The sequence below is a fragment of the Myotis yumanensis genome, unplaced genomic scaffold (genome assembly GCF_028538775.1).
Source record: "Myotis yumanensis isolate MYYU_CA2020_CCGP unplaced genomic scaffold, mMyoYum1.0.hap1 SCAF_2, whole genome shotgun sequence".
Lineage (NCBI taxonomy): Eukaryota > Metazoa > Chordata > Mammalia > Chiroptera > Vespertilionidae > Myotis > Myotis yumanensis.
In genome coordinates this window covers 38,539,205-38,563,150 of record NW_027223753.1, presented here as the reverse complement: position 1 = coordinate 38,563,150, position 23,946 = coordinate 38,539,205, and the positions used below count along the sequence as shown (strand labels likewise).

General features: G+C 36.6%; 1 protein-coding gene and 1 pseudogene across 2 annotated transcripts in view; one reads left to right on the top strand and one right to left on the bottom strand.

The window, feature by feature from the left end:
• Window positions 1-23,946, top strand: part of USP24 (ubiquitin specific peptidase 24) — a 138,880-nt gene that overhangs the window by 66,879 nt on the left and 48,055 nt on the right. For both annotated transcript variants that reach the window (XM_070405211.1, XM_070405210.1), the window contains exons 17-32: window positions 1,082-1,189; window positions 1,796-1,945; window positions 2,418-2,549; window positions 4,626-4,737; window positions 6,321-6,397; window positions 7,291-7,431; window positions 7,604-7,657; window positions 8,893-9,008; window positions 13,887-13,953; window positions 14,085-14,195; window positions 15,677-15,775; window positions 15,866-16,039; window positions 17,754-17,839; window positions 17,964-18,057; window positions 19,021-19,176; window positions 22,230-22,327. In XM_070405211.1, coding sequence (XP_070261312.1) covers window positions 1,082-1,189; window positions 1,796-1,945; window positions 2,418-2,549; window positions 4,626-4,737; window positions 6,321-6,397; window positions 7,291-7,431; window positions 7,604-7,657; window positions 8,893-9,008; window positions 13,887-13,953; window positions 14,085-14,195; window positions 15,677-15,775; window positions 15,866-16,039; window positions 17,754-17,839; window positions 17,964-18,057; window positions 19,021-19,176; window positions 22,230-22,327 — 1,775 coding nt within the window. The remainder of the gene's footprint in view (window positions 1-1,081; window positions 1,190-1,795; window positions 1,946-2,417; window positions 2,550-4,625; window positions 4,738-6,320; window positions 6,398-7,290; window positions 7,432-7,603; window positions 7,658-8,892; window positions 9,009-13,886; window positions 13,954-14,084; window positions 14,196-15,676; window positions 15,776-15,865; window positions 16,040-17,753; window positions 17,840-17,963; window positions 18,058-19,020; window positions 19,177-22,229; window positions 22,328-23,946) is intronic.
• LOC139001816 (cysteine-rich PDZ-binding protein pseudogene) lies at window positions 2,845-4,290 on the bottom strand (annotated as a pseudogene).

Below are 23,946 nucleotides of genomic sequence, written 5' to 3'. Positions count from 1 at the left end.
AAGCATCAATTTCAGAACTTGTTGAAATTTATAAAACTTGTATCTTAGAATCCAGGAAATATGGTATTGGCTGATTGATTGGCTAATTTCTAGGAAAACCAATTGTTCTGGCAATAGAGCTCTCTCATTTACATATTCAGTAGTAGGATGTTTTTCTACAAAGGACATCAAAAGTTTTTTCCCCCCCATAAGGCTCTTTGTATTACAGAAAGACTTGAAGAAGCAAAGCTTAAAAAAAAATTAGCCTGTAAAGTAAATATTCAGGACTTAAACTTTTACTTAGTTTCTTGGATTTAATTGATCAGTTGATTTTAGTGTTTAACCTAATATTCTTATAAATTTTATAATGAAATCTCATAGTTTGAAGATACTATTTATTAAAAAGCAATTCTCTTTTTAAAGATAGAACATCAGACTTTTCAGATGTGTACTATGAAAATCTGGATTGTCTGTACCCGTTTCAGAAATAATACCTTTAAAAGTGTTTTGAAAAATATAAAGTATAAATATAAAGTGGCTATAGTAATTAATATAAATAGAACTATCTCTTCTAAAATTGTTTAAACTAGGAAATACAAGCAGATTGTGAATATTTCCTTTAATATTTAGACCACTATCAGTAACTTGATCATATCATTGGTATCTTAATCATATAATTATAGAAAACTATGTTTTTATACCATTTTACTTATCAGCCAGTTCTGTCTTATCCAAGATAAGCTTTTGCCATCAATTTATTTTATTATCTCAACATGTCCTAGCAGCCTATGCTACTTAATCTCTCCTTTGAAGTTGCTAATTCCTTGTTGTCTGTTTTTTGCTGACGTACCCCTGTACATTTGCTGTCACTTCACATCCACTCCTGTTTGCAGTTCTTGGCCTGAGGAAATTGCATGCAGAATAAGAAGCTGAAGACTGAATTATGAATGCATGAGATAAGCTATAAATGAGCAATGTGAGGAGAAAAATAATAGAATGTGCAATAGTGAAGCCTAATTGACTTGGACATTTTTTATAGCTAATAAGTTTTGTCTGCCGTTTGTTTTTAAATTTAATTTATGTAACTTCTTTTTAACTCTAGTCATCTCAACTTAACAATCCCCAGTTTGTATGGGTGGTACCAGCTTTGCGTCAGCTCCATGAAATCACCCGTTCATTCATAAAACAAACCTATCAAAAGCAAGACAAGGTAAGAGTATAGTATAGCCAAATCTGATTATCATACATTTGTTTCGTAACCTTTTGTAATAACAAAACATGAGTAAGATCTCTGAGTCTTGTCACTATTTTACATTTTATGGTTATTAATGTAATTCATTTGTATTAATAATTTTTAGTTTAAACATCATTCTGCTTTCATTTCTATGGAGCTTTTTTTTTTATGTATCCTTCACTCATTTTTATTTCCTTTTATTACCTATATATTAACATCATTAGGCCAGTTTTTAAAAGTTAGAATGGTATTTTAGAAATTTGCTTGACAAGACTCAAAAGTTTATTTTATATTACAAAAAAATTAGTGTGACTATGGAGTTAGAACTTCCTCAATGTAATAGACTTGAGAAGAAAAAGAAAAATAATATTTTTTAGAAGCAAAATTTAGCAGAGGAGTTTATTAATTCCCTAGTAAGTGTACATACCAGATTGATTTTATTTACTTTCATGTAAGAAATGTAAGTGAAGAAATCATGTTTGCTATCACTCACCTAGGATTACTTGCTAACAGAAGTTTTTATTGAAATGACAAAATAATTAAATTTTCATACCATTTTTGTTTTTGGTTGTTTTTGCCAAGAGCATTATTCAAGACTTGAAGAAAAATTTTGAAATAGTGAAATTGGTAACGGGAAGTTTGATAGCCTGTCATCGGCTTGCAGCAGCCATGGCTGGACCTGGAGGCTTGACTGGTTCAACACTAGTGGATGGCCGGTACACTTACCGGGAGGTGGGTATTGGCACTGTGCTTTTATTTCAAGATTTACAACGTTCATTTGGACTTTTTGCGCTAAGAACTGCATTATGATAAAGTAATAAAAATAGACATCTTTTCTTTGACTTTGACATGAAATACTAATTGTCAATTCTATAGATAGTTGTTTTTGTTTTCAAATCAATTGATTAGTAGTATTTTTTTAAGTTAGGGAAAACTTAACTGACTGGTTGTGAGTTTATGGTGTTTTACTTTTTGAGATTGCTGAAATCATATTTTATTATCTAAAGTCAACTGAATTTTTAATAGACTTGAAGTAGCTTCTACTACATTGTACTGTCAGCTTGTAAACTGATTTCTCACATTTACCATAAATTATATGGAAAAGCATTAGATAGAACTGTTTTTTAAAGTTTTATTTTGTTTTTTAAATTTTGCTTTTAGTTATGAATGCCAGGAGTTGAATAAGTATCATTTCTTTTTGCAGTATTTAGAAGCCCATCTAAAATTTCTGGCATTTTTCTTGCAAGAAGCTACTCTGTATTTGGGTTGGAATCGTGCCAAGGAAATCTGGGAGTGTCTTGTGACTGGCCAGGATGTTTGTGAATTAGATAGAGAGGTAAGAAGATGGTATTGTGGACAAAGTTATATCTTTTAGTGTGTTTTTGTTCCTGTCACATGAAACTAATTTTAAGTTACAAATAGAAAACTGAGTTCGTTTAATGACATTTTACCCCAGAAACATCAAAGAAGAATGAAGGCCTAGACAGATTTTAGAACTATAATTAAACAGCAGAAAATAGATTAAACCAGGAGCTCAACACCTGTTTTGACATTTACTAGCAGTGAATCGCTGTTTCTTCTTCTCATTTTATGGAATAATATTAACTACTTTTTTTTTTTTTTTCTTAAACTTAAACAGTTAAAACTTTATTTTGCATAATAATTTAAAAATAAAAATGCAATTATCTATACTATGTATATCATGTTATCTATTCTACACATTTTATAGTGATAAGTATTTACACATACTATACTTTGCAATAGGGATACTTTTTTGGTCTCCCCTAGCAGGCTGCAGATTTCCAAAGCAGAAGTCCTAAACCTCTGAAAGTAGCATTAAAAAAATCTTTCTTTGAAGATATATATATTGGGAATCAAAATGTTTGCTTTGTTTTATTTATTTTTTGGGGGGAGGGGGGAAGGAGGTTAAAGAAGTTTCATTTTTGCTTCAAAAACTTCCCCAAAGAGTAGTGATTCATTTCTATTATATATCATCATAATGAACACTGTTCTTCTGGCTTTCATAATAGTGTAAATTCCAGGTTATGTGTGTAACATGTATTTTCTGAAATCCAGTGTATTCATTTGGATATATATGGAGTACCCCTTATGTTCTTATTCTCATATGAAAGGTACTAGCACTATGACTTCAAGAACAAACTTTTTAAAATCATAAAGAGAACTTGTGTTTGATTTGGGTCTTGGCTAATTTCCAAGGAACCACTCAGCAATTGTGGTTTCAGATAATTAAATACCCTATGAAGCTGCAATTAATTAAGGGACTGCTGATTCTAAGAACTAGGCAACCAACAAGGGAATGAGGGGGAAATTACAAATCTGAATGCCAAGTTCTGAGAAAATATCAATAATCCCCTTTTCATTTTCACAATATATGTAAGTATAAGGTAGAGGAAGAGGATAATAAGAATTATATGAATATTGTTAAATAAAAAGTGCTACAGAACTGGGACAATATTTTGTTGTTGTTAAATTTGCCTCTTATTCTAGTTCAATAAGATGCTTATAAGGCAGATTAGTTCCATTGTTGCTATTCAGAACTTCTAGAGAGCAAAAGAATGAATCAACTTCCCTGGTTTAAACTTAATAGTCTTAAAAGATGTTATTTTATAACTTGAGCATTTATGATATGCCTTGAAAATTTAAAGCAGAAAGCAAAATCATACAGAAAGACAGACTCTTCATCAATACATCTAGATAGACGTTTGCTTGTAGTTTTTGGTATCCAACACCTTTTTCCCACACATTGCACAGATGCCCTTTTTGTACGCACAGCCCTGGCAGTAATTGGAACCCGGTTGGTGCACAGAACTTTTGCAAATTCTGCAAGTGGAGAACTTATTCTTCCCATATGGATCGAGTCTTGCTTTTTTTGAGGTCAAAGCTTTATTTTCATTCAGTTTTCTTCCACCACTTTCTGTGGTATTCCTTGCACCATCTTTCCATGTATCTGGAGTGATAACAGTACCAAGTTTCTTTTCACATTTTTCGCACACCATCCTTCCACGACTGTTCCCTTAGTCGCAGTAGCCGGAGCAGCTTGAAAACAACAATACACACCAGGGCAATATTAACTACTTGATAGGATTGTTGAAAGGACTAAGTATGTGATAGTGCCTAGCACAATGCCTGGCTTCTTAATAAATGTTTGTGGAAAAACTCAAGTATAAAATTCTAAGAAAAGTGGGAATATATACATTATCTGTGGGAAAGATTGCTAGTAAGTTAATGCTTTATTTAGTCCAGAGTTCTAAGCATTTCTATTTTGAGTGGTATTTGGGCAATATAAGTTTTTGAAGAATTACAACTAATTTATCTTTACTGTCCCAATTTGGAATATGTATTTTCCTGGAGTGGATTTTAGTTGTAGGGTAATATTTGTCTTGATCCACAGATGTGTTTTGAATGGTTTACAAAAGGGCAACATGACCTTGAGAGTGATGTTCAGCAGCAGCTCTTCAAGGAGAAGATTCTTAAATTGGAATCATATGAAATCACTATGAATGGTAGGAAAAAACACAGAATCATTTTTTCAGTTCTTTAAAAAATTGTATTCTTCCCTTCTAAGCCAACTTTTCAGAAGCAACCAAGCAGTATGGAATATGTTTGTGATGTTTATACAGGGTGCCCCACAAAAATGTATACATACTTAAATATTTATACACATTTTGAAAATGAAATGTATTTTTAATAAGCACTGCCTTTATAATTATTCTGTTTGTATACAGTTTTGTTCCTGTCACATGATAAATTCTTTTCTATATAAATGTTATCTTATAATTAGTTTTTTAAATCATATGGCCTGATAACTAAAATTGCCAAAATGTCTTTTTATGAAGTTACTTTAAAACAAAAAGGATTCATTTAAAGTCAAAATTTCTCAAAGTATAGACATCTTCCTTTTGGGTGTTTATTTTAACTGAAATTTTTTATTGATATATAATTTATATACCGTAAAGTTCACTTTTTAAAAGTGTAAAATCAGTGGCTTTTAGTATATTCACAAAGTTGTGCAACCTTCGCCACTTTTTAATCCCAGAACATTTTCATCACCAAAGGAAATTCTGTACCTTTTAGCAGTCACTCCCCATCACCCCTACCCCCAGTTTCTAATCCAGTTTCTGTCTTTATGGACTCTCCTAATCTAAACATTTCATATAAATGGAATTGTACAATATGGGTCTGGCATTTTTTATTATGCTGAGGCATGATAATTTCAAGGTTCACCCCAGGTTACTTGTTGCATGTACTTCATTCCAGTTAGGCCTAATAATGCTCCATTGTGAGGCTATGCCACATTTTGTTTATCCATTCATCAGTTGATGGACATTTGGGTTGTTAACACTCTCTGGCTATTAATCATGCTGCTACAAACATTCATGTACAAGTTTTGTGTGGACAGAGGTTTTTATTTCTCTTGAGCGTATATACCCAGAATGGAATTGCTATATCAGAAAATTAATATTTGAGGAACTACCAAACTTTTGCAGTGTGGCTGCACTATTTTATAATCCCACCAGCAATGTGTGAGAATTTCAATTTCTCTGCTTCCTCACCAGTACTTGTTAATGTCTATATTTTTTATTTTAGTCATCCTAGTGGGTGTGAAGTGGTATCACATGGTATTGATTTGCATTTCCCTGAAGACTAATGATATTGACTCTTCATGTGTATACCAGCCATTTGTATATATTTGGAGAAATACCTATTCAAATCTTTTGCCCATTTTTTAATTAGGTTATTTGTCTTTTTTTTGTTGTTGGGTTGTAAGAATTCCTTATATATTCTGCATACTAGCTCCTTGTCAGAAATATGATTTCCAAATATTTTGTCCCATTCTATGGGTTGTCTTTTCACTTTCTTGACAGTCCTTTGAAGTACAAAAGTTTTTAATTTTGATTTAGTCCAGTGTATCTGTTTTTTCTTTTACTTGTACTTTGGGCACTATATCTAAGAAACCATTTCCTAATCCAAGGTCTTAAAAATTTGTGCCTATGTTTTTGTCCTGAGTATTTTAGTTTCAGTCCTTGATATGCTTTTGAGTCTTTGCTTACAGTACAGGAATTTATTTGACGTTCTCTAATTCTAGGTTTTAACTTATTTAAGACTTTTTTTGAAAATGTGAATCTCTGTGATCATCGATTGAAAAGACAAGGAGCTCAGTTGGTAAGTACATTATTCTCGAATCTGAATAATTTAGATAATCTGGTAAAATTTGATATTCAGCAAAAACATGTTATAAACATAGTGAAACATGAAGTTTTTTAAAAGACTGGGTAACCTTTGTCTGCTGTTTTCTGCATTGATGACAACTGACCTCTTAGATCCCTCTGCTTCTTACTGACCCGGGGCTGCCAGTGGCTTCCTGAGGCTAGGTCAGTGTAGAGTAGGTTAGTTCCATCTACACTTCCAACTCCTCAGACCCATCAACCCGCATATTCCTAACAAAGTAACAAAGTCTTCAGTTCTGAGATTGCAGTGGCAAGGATTTGGGGAGAAAAATTTAGGAGCAGACAATGAAGCAGGAAAATGATCTATAGAATGTGTACAATTGTTTATATATGTGTGCCCCTTTAAAAAGAAAGGCAAAAAATAACTCTCTTTTCTAAGAATGTTTCTTGACCTGGTTTCCTGGATGGTAAGAATTTTTACAAGACCTTTTATGCCCTTGGGAAGACTGAATTGAGCTCCAAGGAGTATTAACTACTTCTAGCTTGACTTCATTTTCTTCTGAAAAAAAGCTCCTGAGGATGGCACCCATCTCACGCTTTGCTAGTTCTGCATCAGTAGTTCAGTTGGGTAGATGTCTAGTATGGGTGTAGGTGTATGTGGAAAAATCTTCTTCACATCTACTCTGGTTCCCTTGGGCATGGCCCAGTGTTTCTGTGGTTGGTTGTCTTTTGTTTCAAGTTCCATATTGGTACAGTAGTGTTCTCATATAGTTAGTTTTTTACAGCCTTAATTCATATTGAACTAAAGAGGTGTGAACTTACAGTGTAACAGAAAAAAATTGTAATTTTGTGACCTTGGTGTACTATTTTTTTTTTTCTTTTGAACAGTATGTAGAAAAGCTGGAATTGATAGGAATGGATTTCATTTGGAAAATAGCCATGGAATCACCTGATGAAGAAATTGCAAATGAAGCTATTCAATTAATCATAAACTATAGTTACATTAATCTAAATCCTAGGTTAAAGAAGGTGGGTATCTACAGGAAGAAGGTAGTCAAACACAAAAGGGCAGAAGATTGTATTTATTTTTATTTATAAGTTAGCATGCCTAAAAATTGACTTCTTTATGTTGACATTTGTCCTTAATGATTACAGCTAAATGCCAGACTAAGTTTAATTTCCATATACCTCTTACTTTTAGGATTCTGTATCATTGCATAAGAAATTCATTGCTGATTGCTATACAAGATTAGAAGTGAGTAGCAAATTTTATTTAACCTGTTTTTTAAATAAATGCTTTCTTTTTCTTTCCTTTTATAACTTTATATTTTGAGATCATATATGTATTTGCTATTTGTGGCTGGATCCTGTTGAAGAATCTGTGAACCGACCATATTGTAATGCAGGGAGCAGATGCTTGCCTTGATGCCCCCACATACAAGTGTATCTAGGACATTTTTTCTTCTTCCTCCACCACCCTCTTCCCTGCTTTACCCACCTCCCTTTGAGGGTATAGGAACCTGTTTTCTGTCTTCAGGTCTGCTCCACTCAACATTTCCAATGGATTCTTTTCCTCCTTTTTACTTTTTGGTTCAGGACTTTTATACAAGCACTTGCTTCTTTTTCCATGCTTCCCATGTTTCACCTAGTTTATATTATAAATGCTATTAAAGGCTATACCAGGACACTCATTAATAGGTGTTGTTGGTTGTCTTTGCCCCTTAGAAGCCTGCTGTGTAATACATTTCACATGTAATGCCTTATTTCCAGCATGATAAGTTAAAATATTGAACATTCATCTTCATTCTTAATTTGTGCTTGTTTTTTATATCCAATAAAGAGTATTCCAAAAATATAAAGTGCTACTGCCCTCAAATGTTAATAAGTTAAACATTTTGGTGATGAGTATGTGCTAGAATATGTGTAGGATTTCCCAAGTCATGACTTCCATCCAGATAGGTGATCATAAAAAACATTTAGCCTGCCCAGTGTGAGTCAGTGGTTGAGTGTCAACCTGTGAACCAGAGGCCATGGTTCAATTCCTGGTCAGGGCACATGCCCAGGTTGGGGGCTCATTCCCTATGGGGGGTGAGCAGGAGGCAGCCGATCAATGATTCTCATCATTGATGTTTATATCTCTCCTCCATTCCTCTCTGAAATCAAAAATATATTTAAAAAATTTTTTTTTAATATTCAGGTACCTCTAAATGAGGTACCATGTATTAACATGCGTAGAATAGTAGTAGTAGTTCTCAACTGGGAGTTATTTTGCCTCCCACAGTTCATGTGGCAGTGTCAGGAGACCTTTTTAGTTGTCACAGTTTGAAGAATCCTACTGGCACCTGCTGGTAGAGGTCAGGGATATATATCCTGCTAAATATCCTACAATGCCTGAGACAGTCTTCCACAACAGAGAAGTTTCCAGCCAAAATGCCAGTTGATCTGAGGCTGAGAAATCCTGATCTAGAATGATTATTTCTTATTTCACAGGCAGCCAGTTCAGCACTTGGCGGCCCCACTCTAACACATGCGGTGACCAGAGCAACAAAAATGCTTACAGCAACTGCCATGCCAACTGTAGCAACATCAGTTCAGTCTCCATATAGGTAAGTGATTGCAGAAGTTACAACAAATACACTATATATATATGTAATTAGAGGAATATGCAAATTAGCCAGGACGCCATAACATCACAACCCATCTACAAGGGGGGGCGGGGGGAGCGACAGAAGGGCGGGGCAGCGAGCTAAGAGTGGTAGAGAGCTACCAGTGGCGGTGGGTGGGGTGGCCAGCTGAGGCAAGCAACAGCAAGCTACTGCACACGGATTCATGCACAGGGCTACTAGTGTGTGTGTATATATATATATATATATATATATATATATATATATAATCAGTTTAAAAAATAATTGATACATTTTTTTCCCCTCCTATGGAGAGCTCTCAGTTGTTGATTACTTCATTTTATTTCAAAACTTTGCAAACAGTCATGTCCTGGGAGATTATGTTTTCCATTATATATCCCCAAATTTGTATCTCTTGAAGATTTGTAGGTCATTATCATAACCACCCAAATATTACTCTGCTCCTACTCCTCTACCTAGTAGACAAGGTTTCTTTGTGCGTTTTTTGTGTGTTTTTTATTCATTTAACTTTTTAAAACTGTGTAGTGAGTAATTTCTCTATTATGATGGAATAAAGATCCATTAATTACAAGAAGAGTAATTTTTTTTAAAATATATTTTATTGATTTTTTACAGAGAGGAAGGGAGAGAGATAGTCAGAGACATCGATGAGAGAGAAACATCGATCAGCTGCCTCCTGCGCATCTCCTACTGGGGATGTGCCCGCAACCCAGGTACATGCCCTTGACCGGAATCGAACCTGGGACCTTTCAGTCCACTGAGCCAAACCGGTTTCGGCAGAAGAGTAATTTTTTAACGTTTTAAATATTTACTTACTTAGACATCTTACAAATTTTCTCCTTGAATAATTAATAGCATAAGCAAAATGAAGTGGAAGATAATGATTAATTAAAAGTGTACATTATAATATATTCATAGTTAAAATACTATTTACTTAAAATAATTTTTTAAAATAATGTTTTATGGGAACTTCATCACCAAATATTTGTGTTAAAACGGAACTGACATTGTCTCTTTTTTTTTTTATTGTTTTATTGCTTAAAGTATTACAAAGAGTATTATATATGTCTCCTTTTTTCCCCCGCCCTTGACAATCGACATTGTCTCTTAATCACATTGCTGTGTTTAGAGATTTCAATCAGTGAAATCTGAATTCAGTATTTGTTCCAGTTTTTTGATACAGTAAGTAGAATAGATAAATATTTAGAAACATGAGATTGAAGCAACTAGAACATTTTTGTGAGGCTTTATGAGTTTTCCATTACTGGTAAGCAGCACCAAATCAGTGATTCCCAGGAAACCTTGGCAGGTGCTCATAGAAGGTCTCTGCACCTCACTCTGCTGCCCACTAGTGATGGGTACTCATACAGTCTCTCTCAACTCCTGGAATGACTTTATGTATGTGTGTATGTATTTTTATTTACAGTTGGGTATATTCCTTTTCATTTTATTTAGAAATGGAATAAAAACAATATCCTTGCTCACACTCTTTATCTTTTTTAAAATGAGTATTGTATAGTGATGCTTTATTAATGTGAAGGCAGCCAATAATACTCAACCCTCTAGAACAGCCGTGGGCAAACTACGGCCCGCGGGCCGGATCCAGCCTGTTCGGCTTCTATATTGAAATAAAAAAAAGACCGTACCCTTTTATGTAATGATGTTTACTTTGAATTTATATTAGTTCACACAAGCACTCCATCCATGCTTTTGTTCCGGCCCTCCAGTCCAGTTTAAGAACCCATTGTGGCCCTTGAGTCAAAAAGTTTGCCCACCCCTGCTCTAGAACCTCTTTTTTAAGTGGCAGAAAGTGATTATATATTGAACTCATGATAAGAACACATAACATGGCTTTTGCATTCCCACATGTTTAGAAGTATCTCTCAAATAGACTTTCACTAAGAATGTGCATTGAGAATTCCTAATTATATGTTTATAAATTGTAGTCCATCTCTATGACCTAGATTCTCAATGATTCATTTGTCTGACAAACCAGAATAGAAATGCATTTATGAAATACTGGGGTTCATAAGTGTGGTTTTTTTTCCTTTTTACCAAATGATTTTTACTGTAAATCATTTCATATTTGACTACAGAGCAAAACCACATAATTTTTAAATATTTTTATTATAAACTTTAAAAACAGAGTTAATAAGAATGTATAATATCAGCGTTGCATTTGAACCAGGACATTGTTTTTATATTATTTTACCAGTTTTGAAAGAACTTTTTAGTGACCATAATTGTTCCAACTCACCGGGGAGGAGCTGTTCTCTCAACTGTTCAGTGTGCTATGGTGATGTCTGCGGTTAATTCATTATTGAGCATAATTAAAACAGTGTACTCAACAATGCACTTACAGCACTTAGGTATTTCCTAAAGATTTTCCATCTGAATATCAAATCTGGTTCCTGCTTATAGACTGAAAGAATTCAGAACTCTGTTAAATGTATTTAACAGAACTGTTAATATGTATTTAACCAACTCTTTTCAAGTAAAATTTCCAATACTGCTAATCAAGTATTAGAAAACAGTGGTACCTCTTTTCAGTTTTAGAAATATACCTATTTGAAGTAGACTTTCTAGAATAGCAAATACTTAAAGGCATTTGGATTTTTCATCTCTCAGTGTGAACACATGTAGCATTCTCTTCAGTAAAGTTATGAAGCTGTGACTATGTAAGTGCTAGATATTGGAGTCAGTCCTATTAGAGTCATCCCTTGGTATTCAACGGGGGTTGCTTCCATGGTGCACGCATGCGTGCACACACACCAAAATCCAAGGATGCTCAAGTCCTTTATATAAAACTAGAGGCCTGGTGCACGAAATTCGTGCGGGGGGGGGGGGGGCGGTGAGGGGGGATCCCCTCAGCCCAGACTGCACCCTCTCCAATCCGGGACCCCTCGGGGGATGTCTGACTGCCAGGATCAGGCCTAAACTGGCAGTCTGACATCCCTCTCACAATCCTGGACTGCTGGCTCCTAACCACTTGCCTGCCTGCCTGATCGTCCCTCACTGCCCCCCCTGCTGGCCTGGTCGCTCCACGCCGCCTGTTCGGTCAGCCATTCGGTTGCGACGGTCACTTACACTTTTATATAGATAGATGATGTAGTATTTGCATTAATTTGTGTTTGCATGTAGGCTACAGCAGGGTATACCTACACATCACTTCATTTGTGTGGATTCAGTGTAGTGTTCAGTTCATGGCAAATTCAAATTTTGCATTTTGGAACTGTCTGGGATTTTGTTTTTTCAAGGTGTTTTGATCCACAGTTGGTTGAATCCACAATACCAAACCCACAGATATGGAGGGGCAACTATATTTCACATGATAAGGAGTTCATAAGTCTGACTAAAAGAGACCTCAGGTCTCATTTTCAGAGTCTGTTAGAACTCCATGCTCCCTTGCTGTGTGTTTTCTGTCCCAGAGATGGTTATGTCTCCTATGTGTTGATTTCTTAAGTACTTTGAAAACCCTTAGATTACAAATTCTTATATTTTAAGTTTGAATTATACAGAATGTTCACAGATGAATAATTGTTTATTCTTCCTTTTCTCCTCATTCTTAGCCTAATTCAAACAAATAGCAACCTAAGTGTCTATCAGTAGATGAGTGGATAAAGAAAAGGTGGTGTGTATACATCATGGAATACTCCTCGGCTATATAAAAAAAAAAAAAAAAAAGAAAGAATGAAATCTTGCCATCTGCAACAACATGGATGAACCTAGAGGGCATTGTGTTGAGTGAAATAAGTCAGACAGAGAAAGACAATACCATAACATTTCACCTATATATGAAATCTAAAGAACAATAAACAAGCAGAATAGAAACAAACTCATAGATACAGAGAACATTTTGATGGTTGCTAGATGGGAAGGGGGTTAGGGAAATGAGTGAAAAGGGTGAAGGGATCAAAAAGTGCAATTTGATACTTATAGAATATTCATGGACTATAAAGTAAAGCATAGGAAATATAGTTAATAATCTATAATAATAAAAGGGTAATATGCTAATTAGACCGGACGTCATTCAGGCATCCTTCTTGAAGAAGCCAGGCCGGAGGGAAGCCAGCGCAGGTCCCGGGTGCCTGCAGGTAGCCGGAAGAGAGAAGCAGCCCTGGTCCTGGGTGCCGGAGGGAAGCCGGTGCCGGCAGCCAGGGGAAGGAAGGCCTACTCTTGCATGAATTTTCGTGCATCGGGCCTCTGGTATAATAATAAATATGTAGTGTTGGATGGATACTAGATTTATCAGGATCACTTTGTGATATAAATGTCTAATCACTGGGTTGTACCTTTGAAACTAATACAATATAGTACATCAATTATAATTGAAAATAAACATTATTTTAAAAAACCGAATAGCAACTCTTATTTGTAGAATACTTCCTGTTTTGCATTTGTCTCCTAATTTTCAGGCAGTTTAGAACTTTGATTCCATGTGTTTACAGAATTATGTAGCATATTTTAGTTGTAAAATAATGAGAGTCAAGCTCACTGATTTTTTATTCTTGGTGGATTGATGGGCAAATGGGCCTGGATACCCAGAAGAGACCCAGGTCCTCTATTTATGGAACAACTGTTTAAAAAAGAAGAAAGAAAAGAACAGGAAAGGAAATGTGGGAGGGTCAGTCTTCTCCTCCCTTATGCCATCTGTGCGCTGCAGCTGTGGACTGCTTGCGTTACCTCCTCCTTGGGTGAAAGGGAAGTTTAGTCTTTGCAAATTTCAGGCTTTGACCAGTGACTGCTACCTATTGATTGGGGTTTTGGTGAAACAGACTGGAATTGAGCTCAAATCAGCAATTCATTTAAAATATGTTTAAAATTTTTTCTAATCTATAGATCCACTAAACTTGTAATCATTGAGAGATTGCTGCTTCTGGCAGAACGCTATGTGATCACTATAGAGGTAAGCCTCTCTTTTTTTCTAAAGCAACTGAATCATCCCATTATTAGACTCAATGTGTTAGGTATGTATTTTTGAGATGTTTAACAGTGGCACTGTGAATCTAACTTGTTTGATTTATTATCTTTTTCAAGGATTTTTACTCTGTTCTACGAACTATTCTACCTCATGGTGCCTCATTTCATGGACATCTTCTAACGCTTAATGTTACTTATGAGTCTACCAAAGATACCTTTACTGTAGAGGTGGGTTTACATTAAGCTTTGTGGCCATTTTCGTATTGTCTTACTTTCACAACACTATTGATAAAGATGTATGAGTGACTATTCTAAAAGCTGGTAAACAAATTTAGAATAAAGACCTGAAATGAAAGGGAACTGATGGGGTGTAAACAGACATATAGGCAAATACATAATACAATATCAGGTGGTGGTGAGTATCATCTATACTAATAAAAGGGTAATATGCTAATTAGACCAGACATCTTCCAGACGTCCTTTTGGACAAAGCCACAGTGGCGGGGGCTGAGGCAGAGGTGGTTAGGGGTGACCATGCCGGCAGGGGAGGGCAGTTAGGGGTGACCAGGCTGGCAGGGGAGGGCAGTTAGGGGTGACCAGGTCGGCAGGTAGAGGTGGTTAGGGGTGATCAGGCAGGCAGGGGAGCAGTTAGAGGTGATCAGGCCAGCAGGGGAGCAGTTAGGGGCAATTAGGCTGTCAGGCAGAAGTGGTTAGAGGTGATCAGGCAGGTAGGCAGAGGAGATTAGGGGCAATCAGGCAGGCAAGGGAGCATTTAGGGGCATTAGGCAAGCAGGCCGAGTGATTAGGGTTATCAGGCAGGCAGGCAAGTGAGCAGTCCCGGACATCCCCCAAGGGGCTCCAGGTTGGAGAGGGTGCAGGCCAACTTGAGTGACACACACACATACACACACACACCCTCCCCCTGTGCACGAATTTTGTGCACTGGGCCTCTAGTTAAGAATAAAGGAGAATAAGCTGGTAGAGGTGATGGTTATGGCAGAACACTATGTGATCACTATAGAGGTAATCACACTTTATATAGAGGTGGGCATGGAAGGTCTGAGGTGGTGGCATCTGAACACAGAACTGGATGAGGTAACAGAGAAAGCCTTTTCTGGAGAAGGACATTCCAAACAAAGGGCAGCAAGTGCACGGGCCCTAAGGTGGGGGTTTGCTTGGCTTGTTCATGACAAGCAAGGTGGCTGGAATGACAGTGAGAAAGGGAAAGAAAGAATGGAAGACCTGCCATAACCGGTTTGGCTCAGTGGATAGAGCATCGGCCTGCGGACTGAAAGTTCCCAGGTTCGATTCCGGTCAAGGGCATGTACCTTGGTTGCGGGCACATCCCCAGTTTGGGGTGTGCAGGAGGCAGCTGATCGATGTTTCTCTCTCATCAATGTTTCTAACTTCTCTATCCCTCTCCCTTCCTCTCTGTAAAAAATCAATAAAATATTTAAAAAAAAAAAAAAGAATGGAAGACCTGCTGTGGAAGAAGGACTTGAGATTTTATTCCATGTGTGATGAGGGGGTTGGAGGAGGGAATAGAACTTTTACAGCACAAGGGAAGCCTCTCAAGGGCAGGGATTCTTGTCTTTGGGTTTTTGCTATTCTTGACTTTTAGAACAGTGCCCAGTACATGGTAGATGCTAACTAACAGTTGTTTAAATGAACGAATAAATGCATTACAACAGTTTAATTTTATTTTACAGGCTCACAGTAATGAAACCATAGGGAGTGTCCGGTGGAAGATAGCCAAGCAGTTGTGCTGTCCTGTGGATAATATACAGATATTTACAAATGATAGTCTGGTAGGTTTAAATAAACTGTGGCACTTTAGCCTGATACTACTACTATCCTCTTCCTTTTCCTCTTAGTAATTAAGAAACCTCTTTTTGCAGCTGACAGTAAATAAAGATCAAAAGTTACTCCACCAGCTGGGCTTTTCTGATGAACAGATGCTTACGGTGAAGACTTCAGGCAGCGGGACCCCATCCGGGAGCTCCGCAGATTCCTCCACCAGCTCCAGCAGCAGCAGCAGTGGAGTTTTTAGTTCATCATATGCCATGGAGCAGGTATTGAGTGATAAATCATTTCTTTTTTAAAACAGGATTTTAATATCTTTGTCTTCAGCCCATATAGATTTGGATGATTGTGTCCTTTCCTCTCAGACAAATCCTGACTCTTCAGGAATGTATCCCTGGGAAGCACTGGGCATCATTGGGAGGAGATACATAATTTATCAATCCTCTGAACCACAGACTCTTCTGAGTCCTGAAGCATTCTGTCTGGCCAGTTCTGCTGCTCCTCTCATCTACCTCTCTGCATTGAGTCGTTGATTTTCCCATTAGCAGTCAAACATGCTGTGTTATTTCTATCACCTTAAAAAAAAAAAGCTCTCTCTTCCCCCAGTTTCACCTTCAGTTCCTGCCCTATTCTCTCCTTCCCAGATCAGCAAAGCTTCTTGATGAAAGAGTTCTTTGAACTCTTTTGCCATCCTCTTTTTATGCTCTTTTCAAGGTTATCTCTTACTTCGGCCTCTCAATCCTCATCTTCTTGACCTTTCAGCGGAGTTGGTACATGTAATCACTTCCCCTTGAAATATTTTCTTCAGTTGGCTTTCAGGTCTTTGTGTGACTGTATGTTTTTAACTTAGCATAATCTTGCTATAGATGTCAAAGAATCCTTCAGGGTTAGTATTAGTACTGTGGATTTTTTTAAAAATAACTAGACAGTACTTATATATAGCAAGAATTTAAGAAAGAAATTTCATTCAGAAATGGTATTATGACAGTTAATTAGCAACAGAAACAGTGTATGTAGCATCTTCAAGTTTAATATATTATTTCATATTTATCCTGAATTATTAAAAATCTTCACCTATATAAATACATTTTGGGGATGTCTAGTTTCTTATTCCTTTAGTCACATCTGAGTGAGTCTCTTCTATGCATGTATATTCTTTTCCTACCTTTAGAAAAATCACTTAGATTACACATATATCTATGTATTGTGTGTGAGCATATGTGTTTGTGTATATATCTATACTAATCAAAGGGTAATATGCTAATTAGACCGGGTGACCAGCCATCTTCCAGATGTCAGACTTCCTTCCGGACAAAGCCACGGTGGTAGGGGCCAAGGCAGAGGCGGTTAGGGGCGATCAGGCCGGCAAGGCAGGGCAGTTGGGAGCCATCAGGCCGACAGGGGAGGGCAGTTGGGGGCCATCAGGCCAGCAGGGGAGCAGTTAGGAGCTAGCAGTCCTGGATTGTGAGAGAGTTGTCAGACTGCCAGTTTAGGGATTGGGCCTAAACCAGCAGTTGGACATCCCCTGAGGGGTCCCAGATTGAGAGGGTGCAGGCCGGGCTGAGGGACACCACCCTCCGTGTGCCAATTTCGTGCACTGGTCCTCTAATATGACTTTCATTTTGCTTTTAAGTCACTCATTGGCTTGTTTCCTCCTGATGAGCTCTTGGTCAGCTTTCAGTGGTGCCCACTCTCCATTCTAGTAATTACACCTACCTTTGTTTTATCTCTCTCCTTCTGCCTACCATTGGGCACCTGAGCCCCTACCAGCAGGTGGGTATGAGAGGAGAGCCCAGGTAGTAAGCACACCAGAAGGTGGGAGATCTCCGACTGTTCCCATGTGCGCTTCATGCAGATGATCACTGTGCTCCCCTCCAGTTTTGCAGTGACCAGGTTTCAGAACTAATATTTGTATTGTACGTTTGATTAAAAAAAGATAATTCTTTTGTAAATTTGTATTTATATTTGCCTTTTTTCCCTCAGGAGAAATCCCTTCCTGGTGTTGTGATGGCACTTGTGTGTAATGTATTTGACATGCTTTACCAGCTTGCCAATCTAGAGGAGCCAAGGTAAATATAAATATAGGGAACCAAGAAACTTTTCCCTTGAAATGGATTTACATCTAATTCTAAATGACTCTGTTATTGAAACTGTGATTTATCTGAAAAAATTTCAAATTTTGACAAATTTCAGGATAACTCTACGAGTACGGAAGCTTCTCCTCTTAATACCCACTGATCCAGCCATTCAGGAAGCCCTTGATCAACTGGATTCTTTAGGAAGAAAGGTATGGGTATCTAGGGGGGTTAATTAACTGTCATGGAATTTTATATCATGATTCAGTGAAAATACAACACCAAATCACACTACAATCATTTGATACCTTTTTCTTAATGATTTTACTTCTTTTGAAAAATACTTTCTCTGTAAATGGAAATCAGAACTTCGTGTTGGCTTTTAAAGTATCAAGATGGAGTGAAAAATTATGTCAGATTTTAAAACCAGAAGAGTCTTTAATATCATCTACTTCTACCTTCATGATATATGTTAGGAAACCAAAGCCCAGAGAGAATGGAGTACCAGGCTTAGACTCTGGCTCCGATTCTTCTCTCATGATGCTTCTCTGATTGTGATTTGGTTATCTTTTCAGTTTCTCACTGTTGATACATAAAATTCATTTTATTTAGTTTTTAGGATATCGTTCCATTATGTATATATTGAAATTGTGTTTAATCCCTAACATTGTTTATGTTCTCAGAATTAATTAATTTATAACAAAATTGTTAGAATTAAGTTATGAATTTTATATTGAAGGGGTTGACATTTAGACAACTTAATCTTGTCATATTTGGCTTATATACTAGCTTGAGGGAGAAGAGAACTAATGTAATAAAACATCACTAGTACTAGTTCAAAAAATTCTCAAAACTACCACTTTTGCAATCTTATAACTTCATTATCAGTATTTAGAGGTACAAGTTTTAAAAACACAAAACAAATTAAGATGACCTTGTTGATGTTGTTTAAAATAGGATTGTCATGCTGTTGAGCATGTATAGTTTGTGAGATAGAATTTGGTGTCTTATTAATAACTGTAGAGCTCATGTGGTTTTATGAGATTAAGTTTTAGAAAACATCATTGGTGTGGATTATATTTAAAAGGAAAAGACTATCAGAATGTATACAGATATGTTTCTTTTTAATTTGTGCTTTTAAGACATACATTCTCTTTTTCATTCTCTTAACTTAGAAAACATTGCTGTCTGAAACAAGCTCTCAGTCTTCAAAATCTCCATCCCTCTCTTCAAAGCAGCAGCACCAGCCAAGCGCCAGCTCAATTCTAGAGAGTCTCTTTCGATCTTTTGCTCCAGGAATGTCCACCTTTCGAGTGCTTTACAACTTAGAAGTAAGAAACCTATTTCTTTGCACTTCGTTTTGGTTTGTAGAATCATGCTTTCTGATGACAGAAACACGTTAACAGGTTTACTCTGTTAAAACTTAGTTTTTAAAAAGTACAAAATAGAATATAAATTGAAATATTTTGGTTTTTGCCTTTGTAAATGCTCGACTTTTTTCAGTTTATGCCTATTTGCATTGTTATACTTGCAAAATAGCATCTAAATATATAATTAGGAAGCTTTATCTATTAAAATGTATCTTTACCTTCCTCTAGAAGTTCTGTAATAATGTATAATCCTGAGCCTTCTTGCTACTAAATGCATTTTCTTTTTAAAAAACTGTTGTAATTGTTTACATTAATGCAGCTTTATGAGGAATTTGTCAGAAGACATGTTAACATGATTATTTCAAGGTTATAAAAAAACCGTAGCCCTAACCGGTTTGGCTCAGTGGATAGAGCGTCGACCTGCAGACTGAAAAAAACCGTTAGAAGAATTTGAGCAAAAGAATATTTTTATTACCCTCTTCCTCCAAAGTGGCTTTAAACAAGTAGATTTAGTTCAGTAAACATTTACTAATTACTTACCATCTACAAGTTATTGTGATAGTTAGGGGGTCAGAGTTGGAAAGACAAGATATTTGCTCCCAGGTCTTATGAGTAAGACATAGGAAGAGGCTGGATATGCTGAGTCTTGAAAGCCAAGCATTAACAAAGCAATGTGGGAGAGTGACCAGGGGACCAGGTGGAAACAGTCTTGCTCCTGGAGGGTCAGCGATTGGACCCTGGTGCATGTTAGGTCTGGAGAAAATAAACCCCTAGATGATCTTGCTTTGACCTAGGAAATTATATCCAGGCAGTTCATTATTAAAGAATCCATAGCACTACCTAAGCAGCCTTAATTATCAAATTAATGTTAGGTAGATTTTGAGTGATGATAAAGGCCATAATTACTAATGGGTACCTGGTTGGACATTTTTTCCAAGTTTTATTTCATCTGACAATCTAATTTGGAATATATAATTAGATTCATTCATTTTATGGTCTACTTGTTGCTTATATGTTCAAACTGTGGTAACATTTCACATTTGCCTTAAAATAATTACTCTTGTCAAAAGATGTGTTGGATTCAAAAGTAGAAAATACTTAGTGAATATTTAAAAAATAAAGCATACCTTTATTTGATGTGGGCATTTAAAATAGGTAGACTATCCCAAAACAAAAAATTGCTTAGAAATTCTTGGCCAATTTAAGCTTAGAAATTTTGAACTTTCCACTGCTGCCAGATTTGTCTTTTGCTTTCAAATGATTGTCTCAAAAGTTAAGGTATAAATCTTAACACCCACATTTGAGAGCACCTAGAAAAGCAAAATGGCCCAACAGTGGGTCTAGCTTGTCTTTCAGCTACCTACATGGCAGTATCTTAGAGCCAAAGGACTCAGTAGCAAAATACCTCCGGTACAATTTTAGGACTTCTGTTAACTGGGATTCCTTTGGTAGGTTTTCTTTTGCTTTAGACAACACAAAACATTTGAAAAACATAACACTCCCAAAAGCACTTATTTTTACTATTAGAAAGATTCAGTTCCTCCCATTTTGACCTTTAACTTATGTTTGCCTACTAAGAAACTTCTTAGTGGATCTTCCAAATACCCATTGATTTGGAAAAACATTTTATTTTCACTGAATTATTGTCCATTAAACATGGGGAGTGTGTGCATGTGGCTATCAGCACTCTCTCATAGAAGAATTAGAGTCACAGAGGGTTTCCATTTTCCTGTGTAAGGCTCATGAATCAGGGTTGATGAAACTGTTTCCCAAAGAGCAAATCAGGAGGAAAGCATTTTAAAAATAAAAAATCTCACACTAAAAATCTAAGCTCATAGAACCCCATAGGTTCATAGGAGCAGATTATTTTTTTTTAGAATAGGAAAGGATCTTGAATTACATCTAGTTTAAAACCTTGAAGAAATTGAGATAATGAGTCTTTATTTAAAATTTTAAATTATAATAACTATATAAGTCAGCTCTTTATGCTTTGTGCCTTGTGCTTATGCTAAGCACCCTAAGCTTGCATTATCTTATTTAATCCAAACAATCCTCTGGTAAAGGTAATTATTATCCCAATTTAGCTGATGAGAAAACTGAGGCAAAAGGAAAACTTACATGCCTGAGATTATTTCTGTGAAATAATTCTCTTGTCATACCAAAATATTCAGTTAAGCTTTTCTTTAGGTAGGTATAAGAGTGTTATAAAAGGGGCATAGATATTAAAGTGAGATACATCTGGATTTAAATTCTAACCATGTGACCTTGGATGCGAGGTCACTAAACCTTTCAGGTCACAGTCTTTACCTGTAAAATTAAATACTGTATATATGCCATGCATAGTGAGATGAGATAATGCATGTTAAGTACCTCATCTTATACCTAGATGCTCAATAAGTAGGAACAAGTTAGAATCATTAGTGGGGACTCATCTAGCCCTTTTAGTAAATGGGCTGTTTTATAAAACATATACTTTTTTAAAAAATATAAATTTTTTGTTATTTATTTCAGAGACAAAGGGAGAGGGAGAGGAAGAGAGAGATAGAAACATCAATGATGAGAGAGAATCATTGATCGGTTGCCACACTGGGGATCGAACCCACTATCCAGGCATGTGCCCTGACCAGGAATTGAACCCATGACCTCCCGGTTCATAGGTCGATGCTCAACCACTGAACTACACCAGCCAGGCTTAACTTACATACTTTTTAAATAACATATCTAGCGTGTCATCTGTTCTTATCTAAGCCTGAGAGACAGAGACATTCACATTTGCTGGTTTTATGAAAAGAGAGCACATCAGCTTTCTTCAAAACAGGTTTTTCTTGCTAAGTAAATAGAACTTGGAAAATGTGATTATTTATTTGTGAAACATCAGCCTCCTTATACTTCTGGTTGGGAAAATGGCATGCAGCATTTAAAGAGATTGTGACTTGAGTTGTGTGATTATTTAGTAAAGGAATAATTTCTGCTGGAAATGTTGGGATGATTAATTTTGCTTATCTATTTCCAAGGTTCTAAGCTCCAAACTCATGCCAACAGCTGATGATGACATGGCAAGAAACTGTGCAAAATCCTTCTGTGAGAACTTCCTCAAAGCAGGAGGTTTGAGGTTAGTGTCCCAGTATAATGTTACATGAATTGCAGAAAATTATTCTATTCTTTTTATTAACTTCTCTTGCCAAGCCTTGCTTATTCCTACAAGGTATTATGTGAAGCATTATGAGAGTTTTGATAAGAAGGAATGATGTCTCAGCCTTTGGAATATTTTAATTTATTTTATGATTTTTGATTATTTAAAAAACTTAGAGAAGCATGTCTCTTTCCGCTCTGGTAGTGGGGGATTCTCAGGAAGAGGAAAGGTGAAGAGGCTAAATCTGTTTCTGTTAATTCCCACATCCATTTATGCTAAGGGGAATTTGATTCCCAGTAGTCCACGTTGTGGAAGGCATTAGTTCTGAGGCTGCAAAGATAAATTAGGTATTATCCCTGCCCTTAAGAGGCTCATGGTTTAACAGTTATAACTATTAATACAAAAACTTATAAAAATCACTTTAGTGGAGTGGAGGTTATGAAAGAAACTAGTGGTTAAATTGACTAAATTTGGTTGGGGTCATAAGATTAGGAAATGCTTCACTGAAAGTGACATTTGAGTTGGGAGTTGTGAAACCAGTAGTCAGTGTGGTCATTCCCTAGGTAAACAAGGAGGGCAGGGGCACTCTGAGCCAGAGGTGGGGGGCAGGGAATGAATGAAGCACTGAAGTACATGGCCCCTCTTGGGAATATAGTTACCAGGTGAGGCTAATGCCAAGGGTAAGGGAGAGAAATATGTAAAGAGTCACATTGAGGAATCCCAACATTGTATTGTAGACCATGGAAAAACAGGAAGTTTATAAACCAGGAATTACCTAGAACAATTACTCTGGCTGCATTGGAGAAGAATGGAAGTAGAAAAGACCTAAGTTCAGGGAGAACTGTTAAGAGCTGTGACAGTGCTCGAGAGAAGAGACAACAGGTTCTAAATTTAGGGCGGTGGTAGAATGACATTTATGTGGTAAAATAGGCAAGTCTTTATGACTAGATATATGACTACGGTAGGAACATTTATAGATTGACCCTATGATTGCTGCTTGAGAAAGAGGATAAATGGTGAATCTCTAGTCCTTATGGGAAGTAAACATGGAAGGAGATGGAAGAAACAGAGGAAGTCAAGAGAAATTAATTTGATTGCATATGAGGTCCCTGTGAGTCAGTCATGTGAAGTGGATGGTTTGGATAGGATGCTCTTGAGAGATGTGGAGAATGGCACTAGAGATTTGGGAGAGCCATCAGTGTAATTGCAGCCATTGGGGCATAAGCAGTTGGTAGAGCTGAGTGGCAGGGATAAGTCTAGGAAGTAGAAACTGCATGCGGATGTCTCTGCTTTACAGTGAGTGACCTAAAGGGGGTGACAGTACTTTGATGGGAAGGATAAGAGAAAAGTTGCCCTTTTTTGTTTTGGTTTTAACTTGTAGAAGACTTGATTCTCTTTGTAGGCAGACCAGAAGGGGCTGATGAAAAAGACAAATAAAGATGAAAAGGGGATGATCAATTGAGGGACTGTGTTCTGCAGTTGAAAGATTTGCATTAGGAAGAAGTAGGCATGCAATTTCTTCCAGGAGTGAAAACCAACTTGAAGATAGTTGAAGTTCTGTTCGGAGTCCCTGAGGGGAAGAGAAGTTGGGTGAGACC